The sequence below is a fragment of the Haliotis rufescens genome, unplaced genomic scaffold, assembly GCF_023055435.1.
Source record: "Haliotis rufescens isolate VD_foot unplaced genomic scaffold, xgHalRufe1.0.p SCAF_12, whole genome shotgun sequence".
In the NCBI taxonomy this organism is placed as follows: domain Eukaryota; kingdom Metazoa; phylum Mollusca; class Gastropoda; order Lepetellida; family Haliotidae; genus Haliotis; species Haliotis rufescens.
The window spans coordinates 14,715,361-14,722,245 of record NW_025963802.1 but is presented as its reverse complement, the minus strand read 5'-3'; the positions used below and the strand labels follow the sequence as shown (position 1 = coordinate 14,722,245).

The 6,885-nt window shown below is 43.8% G+C and overlaps 1 protein-coding gene across 1 annotated transcript; it reads right to left on the bottom strand.

Annotated features, from left to right (window-relative positions):
• Positions 1 to 2,805: 2,805 nt before the first annotated feature.
• LOC124119580 lies at positions 2,806 to 6,665 on the bottom strand. Its single transcript, XM_046482134.2, has one exon. It carries the CDS (start codon positions 5,459 to 5,461, stop codon positions 4,496 to 4,498), a length of 966 nt encoding a protein of 321 aa, XP_046338090.2. The 5' UTR covers positions 5,462 to 6,665; the 3' UTR covers positions 2,806 to 4,495.
• Between the last annotated feature and the right edge of the window lie 220 nt (positions 6,666 to 6,885).

Sequence of the window (6,885 nt, the reverse complement as noted above, 5' to 3'; positions counted from 1 at the left end):
GTTGGTTGGTAGTCAAGAAAGGAGTATTGTATGTCTTGGGGTGGATTGGTAGTCAAGAAAGGAGTATAATATGTCCTAGGGTGGATTGGTAGTCAAGAAATGAGTATTGTATGTCCTTGGGTGGGTTGGTAGTCAAGAAAGGAGCATTGTACGTCCTAGGGTGGATTGGTAGTCAAGAAATGAGTATAATATGTCCTGGGGTGGATTCGTAGTCAAGAAATGAGTATAATATGTCCTGGGATGGATTGGTAGTCAAGAAATGAGAATAATATGTCCTGGGGTGGATTGGTAGTCAAGAAATGAGTATAATATGTCCTGGGGTGGATTGGTAGTCAAGAAATGAGTATAATATGTCCTGGGGTGGATTGGTAGTCAAGAAATGAGTATAATATGTCCTGGGGTGGATTGGTAGTCAAGAAAGGAGTGTTGTATGCCATGGGGTGGATTGGTAGTCAAGAAATGAGTATAATATGTCCTGGGGTGGATTGGTAGTCAAGAAATGAGTATTGTATGTCCTGGGGTGGGTTGGTAGTCCAGAAAAGAGCATTTTACGTACTAGGGTGGATTGGTAGTCAAGAAATGAGTATTGTATGTCCTGGGGTGGATTGGTAGTTACGAAATGAGTATTGTATGTCCTGGGGTGGATTGGTAGTCAAGAAATGAGTATAATATGTCCTGGGGTGGATCGGTAGTCAAGTAATGAGTATTGTATGTCCTGGGGTTGGTATTCAAGAAATGAGTATTGTATGTCCTGGGGTGGATTGGTAGTCAAGACATGAGTATAATATGTCCTGGGGTGGATCGGTAGTCAAGTAATGAATATTGTATGTCCTGGGGTTGGTAGTCAAGAAATGAGTATTGTATGTCCTGGGGTGGATTGGTAGTTACGAAATGAGTATAATATGTCCTGGGGTGGATTGGTAGTCAAGACATGAGTATAATATGTCCTGGGGTGGGTTGGTAGTCAAGAAATGAGTATTGTATGTCCTAGGGTGGATTGGTAGTCCAGAAATGAGTATTGTATGTCCATGGGTTGGTTGGTAGTCAAGAAATGAGCATTGTACGTCCTAGGATGGATTGGTAGTTACGAAATGAGTATTGTATGTCCTGGGGTTGGTATTCAAGAAATTAGTATAATATGTCCTGGGGTGGATTGGTAGTCAAGAAATGAGTATTGTATGTCCTGGGGTGGGTTGGTAGTCAAGAAAGGAGAATTGTATGTCCAAGGGTTGATTGGTAGTCCAGAAATGAGTATTGTATGTCCATGGGTTGGTTGGGAGTTACGAAATGAGTATTGTACGTCCTGGGTTAGTTTGGTAGTTAAGTAATGAGTATAATATGTCCAGGGTTGGGTTGGTAGTCAAGAAAGGATCATTGTATCTCCTGGGGTGGATTGGTAGTCCAGAAATGAGTATTGTATGTCCTGGGGTGGATTGGTAGTCAAGAAAGGAGCATTGTACGTCCTAGGGTGGATTGGTAGTCAAGAAATGAGTATTGTATGTCCTAGGGTGGGTTGGTAGTTACGAAATGAGTATTGTATGTCCTGGGGATGGTTGGTAGTCACGAAAGGAGTAATGTATGTCCTGGGTTGGGTTGGTAGTTAAACGGTGAGTATTGTATGTCCTGGGGTGGATTGGTAGTTAAGAAATGAGTATTGTATGTCCTAGGGTGGGTTGGTAGTTACGAAATGAGTATTGTATGTCCTGGGGATGGTTGGTAGTCACGAAAGGAGTATTGTATGTCCTGGGGTGGATTGGTAGTTAAGAAAGGAGTATTGTATGTCCTGGGGTTGGTATTCAAGAAATGAGTATTGTATGTCCTGGGGTGGATTGGTAGTTACGAAATGAGTATTGTATGTCCTGGGGTTGGTATTCAAGAAATGAGTATTGTATGTCCTGGGGATGGTTGGTAGTCACGAAAGGAGTAATGTATGTCCTGGGTTGGGTTGGTAGTTAAACGGTGAGTATTGTATGTCCTGGGGTGGATTGGTAGTTAAGAAATGAGTATTGTATGTCCTGGGGTGGATTGGTAGTCCAGAAATGAGTATTGTATGTCCTGGGGTGGATTGGTAGTTAAGAAATGAGTATTGTATGTCCTAGGGTGGATTGGTAGTTAAGAAATGAACATTGTATGTCCATGGGTGGGTTGGTAGTTACGAAATGAGTATTGTATGTTCTGGGGTTGGTTGGTAGTCAAGAAAGGAGTATTGTATGTCTTGGGGTGGATTGGTAGTCAAGAAAGGAGTATTGTATCTCCTGGGGTGGATTGGTAGTCAAAAAAGGAGCATTGTATGTCTTGGGGTGGGTTGGTAGTTAAAAAATGAGTATTGTATGTCCTGGGGTGGATTGGTAGTTAAGAAATGAGAATTGTATGTCCTGGGGTGGGTTGGTAGTTACAAAATGAGTATTGCATGTCTTGGAATGGATTGGTAGTCAAGAAAGGAGTATTGCATGTGTGTGTGTGTGTGTGTGTGGGGGGGGGGGGGGGGGGGGGGGGGGGGTTCGGGAGTCAAGAAATGAGTATTGTATGTCTTGGGGTGGATAAGTTGTCAATTAATTAGTTGTGTCCGTCCCGGGACAGATTGGTACACAGGAAATGACTATCGTATATCCCGGGACGGATTGGTGTGTATTGAGATGACTTGTCAGTGCAGTGAATATAGATGCAATTTGTCCCGAGTTGGATGAGTCATCATTTGAATGAACATTCATTTTTCGAGATGTATCTAGAATCCATCTGGTTGTCGCAGAATTGAATTGAAAGCCACGAGTTGACGTCGGTCTGGTTTGATATATTGCACACGTCTCTCAGATAATGCAGTAAGAAGGATTTATTTGAATATTTGCCTTTTTATCGTTTCAATCAAAAACACATATTCAAAATCTTCAGACACATTTACATCTCAAACAAGAAAGATAGGAAGTCCATTTAACATCATCGTAAATTCATGATGCCTAACCGAAATATTTGTAAAGCAGCTACTAATTCCATGATAGATGCATAAACATTCAAAATAGCCGTAATAATTTGTACTCGCCGGACGGTTACTCTGTGGTTCCAGGAACCTGCACTGTCACGTCGGGCCACTGTCGGGGAAGTCGACACATGGTACCATCTGGTTAAGTCGTACGTCCCCCACACCAAGGTTAAACTTTCCGCAGGGTACATTGTGACAAAACCCATGACATGAATATTGCAGAAAAACGGCTGAAGGCTAACATACTCACTCACTGATTTTAAAGGAATCGAAGGGCCGCTATCGTTCTTGGATTGGTCGTTTGTGGTTTCCAATCTCAGTCTCGCCTGTTTATGACGATTGGTTGGTCGTTGATTATATTATGGTGAAAAACGTCGACAATCTGCGTCACTTTACGTCGGCTTTCATTATTACACGCCATTATATTGGACATAATGTTCAAAGCGGCGTAAAACCCAGCTCACTCACTCACACATTCGTCCACTTCATGTTGAAAGGATCCCAATTATGGACGCGCCTTGACACGGATCGTGCTCGTGATGAAACAAAGATAGTTACAACTTATAGCTGCGTGTCGTCACTTCCGCTCCTGAAGGAAGTGGTTGAACTGCGTGTTCCTTCTTCAGTTTTGGAGATCAACCAATTAATTCCCTTGATAAATGGTAAATGAACACATCATATATGAGGCACACGGTTGTGAGTATTCAACCAGTATTAATACTTTGTACGGTAGTAGTTCACTCATAGGATACATAAATCATTTCTATACATGCATCTAATATCAAGCGATGCAGCAAAACCTTTTGCTTGTTTTTTCACGCCACACTCAGCAATATTCCAGCTATATGACGGCTGTCAGTAAATAATCAAGTCTGGACCAGTCAATCCAGTGATTGATATCATGAGCATCGACCTACGCAATTGGGATACGATGATATACATCGAACAAATCAGCTTCCTGATCACCCGATCAGTCGCGTCTTACAACAAGCAGGGTTGCTGAAGACCTATTCTGATCCGGATGTGGAGCCAATCACTCCGATGTTATATTTCACATGCATGATAGCAATGTTGGTTGATTCCAGGAACTATAACCTCATTCAACCATGTCATGGTTGCTTCAGTTCAACACAGTCACGAGAGGGGGTAACGTAAACCATGGTCAGGCCCTTCCAAGACATTAAGACAGAAGGTCATTACCGTTCCCAATCCAGTATATCCAGTCAGGTATTGTCTAGAGGATTAAGAAAAAGTCTTTTACGGAGCTTCTATCCCATCATCAACACGCCAACACTTCCCTTGAATCCACTTAGTACTACTGTGAGGTTATGACGATGCGTTTGGCCGAAAATAGGCTCTACATTAACCAGTTTAAATCAGGAAGTAAAGCGAAATTCCCATACTTGCGTCCGATTGTTTGAATCGTGGGAGTATGTATACATCTGTGTCTCTTGAGTTGTACGTGCACGACATCCGCTTGCTGTAGAGATAATAAAAGGTCCCACACGCACAACATCCTCAACCACACACTGACAGGAAGTACTCAAAGTCGTTCAGCGCATCCCCGTCATGTAACCAGTCCCAAATGTCCTGGTTCTTCTCGTCCGACAAGAACTGTGACTTGAAGGCACCGGGGATGACAATCCGTGGAGGTTTAGCCGTCCGCAACTCCTCATAGGAGTTGAAGTGTTGTTTCCCGTAGGGCGAATTTTGACACTTCAATGCCAGATTTGACATGCTTTGGATGCCTTCCATCACCATGGTGTCGTCAAGGACGAGCGTTTTTCTCCTGTCTGGAACAGTCGTATCTTGCAGGTGGTCCTCGTGCAGAGCATTTTCAGATTCGTCATATTCACCGTCATCCTCTTGCACACACTTGATGATTTGCTCTACTTCCTTTCTGATTTTAATGGCTTCCGGTGGAATCCGTGCCTTAATAGGCAGGTATAGGTTTGACCTGTTTCTTAACTTACCAGGGTCGATACCCATCCTTCTACTTGCAGTAGCACTGGAGGGAGCAGACCGAGTATACAACTTCCGGACCTGCTCAGAATTAGCATTAAGTTCAACCGGAAGTGATCGTAAGTGATCTTGTGTCCATTTAGTGTCAGCTGTATTTGATGTGAAGTGAACCTTGGCACTAAGTTTAACTCTGCCGTCATCATATTTTAGATCATCACTTGCATATGGCTCCTGAAACATGGCTCTCAGGTCCGTCCTGAAATGACTGTTGATGGAGTTTTTACCCTTGTCTACCGGAAGTAGATATGTAATGCCGTTGCTGACTCGCCTTCTCGTAATGGCATCCTTCATATTGGGGATGGGCGGCAGGTCAGGCCACTCATACTCCAGAAGTTCTATCTCATACTCTCCCGGTCGGGCCTCTTCCCTCCCAACCGCCTGACGGGCACTCAACCTCCCCGCAGAGCTCTGGGTGGTGCGGGGTCGCGAAGAGGACAAACGTCGACTCGCAGACGTTGGCATTATAATGATTTGCAAAATCAAATGTTCAGATACTTCTTTCCTTTTCGTCCTAGCAAGACATGCCTCTTCGGAAGCCTGTCAACATTAATCCTCCTTCTTGTCAAGCGTTTGCCTGAGGATGTTTGTACAAAGCACTTGGTGACCGGTAAACAAGGATTATCACATGGACCCACACCCACAATACAGTCTTCGTGTTTAGTTTACTGGCGTGTCTTGAGCTAATGTGTAATGGCTTGAATAATCCCTGACATAAATCCGGTGACTAGTGACGAATACATGTTTCCCTCACACTCCAGTGAATACAGAAATACCGCCTCAAATAGGTTCCACTTCCTTGTTGGTCAACTGGTCAGTAAGCATTTCACACACACTCTCATGCAATTTCCAGTCCTCTTCTGTGTCCAGACATACCGATATATATGAACCTTTCCTATGGACTTGTCAGTTAGTTATCTCTGTTGTTTTCAATGTTGTAGGGGTTACAGGAGCATAGGTATACATGTAGAAAGTGTACACTTGGCATCAGCGTCAGTAACTGGTGTAGCTCCTCTGGTTCCAAGCCTATAACTGCAAGACGACACAACATTGCAAGGTGGCGGATAAATATAACCTGATATAATGTTACCAGGACCTTGTTCCATTGAATACAACGTTAGCATCAGTGACACGTGTCCTTGTCAAAGTTGTAAACACCTATTGCCAGAAACGTCATTTCCTCTGAAGTATTGTCCCTCAACAATGCACCGCACATTATAGGGCAGGATCCCACACCCTTCACTGATGCTATCTCGCACGTGTTACACTCTGCTTGGGAGAGAGATGGCCCATCTGCCCCGGAACACGTACACCCCTCGTGTGTCCAATACGTTGTATGACTGCCCCTCTAGGCAACAGGGTCGGAGCAAATCTAATCTGGCGAGTTCATTAATCTCCATACAATGTGGTTCCTGCGCCTGCGATAGAGGTGTGGTAGCTGGCCGATCTGCTCGCCTCCCGCACACGCCATATTAATGGTGGGGAATTAATGCCGCAGATTAAGACCTCCATGTTACGATTCCGTGCCTCTTAGTTGTATTTCTCGCCAGCTGAACAATACGTTCTGTAGTGTATCGACATATAAGTACTCCCGTGGTCGTGTAACTTAGTCAAGCTGACGAGAATATCTGATCGTGCATTGTGTTAAATCGTCCATGGCATCAGCCATATTGTGTCCCTATCTAGCCTCGGTTTGGCGGACTGGCTATCGACTTGAATATAAGACCCAGGGCTTACAGCTTATCTCAGATTATCGGCGGTACTTATATGTAATATGTAGCAACATAGAGATCGGTGATATAAAATACCTACAACTGTGATGTGTTTGTGAACTATTGTAAATAACAGCAACAGATTGAACGGGTTGTACCAGAGTCGGAGGGACAATC

Bases quoted from the DNA above. Each gene is read 5' to 3' on its own strand.
- LOC124119580 (XM_046482134.2), bottom strand. From the start codon at position 5,461: ATGCCAACGTCTGCGAGTCGACGTTTGTCCTCTTCGCGACCCCGCACC.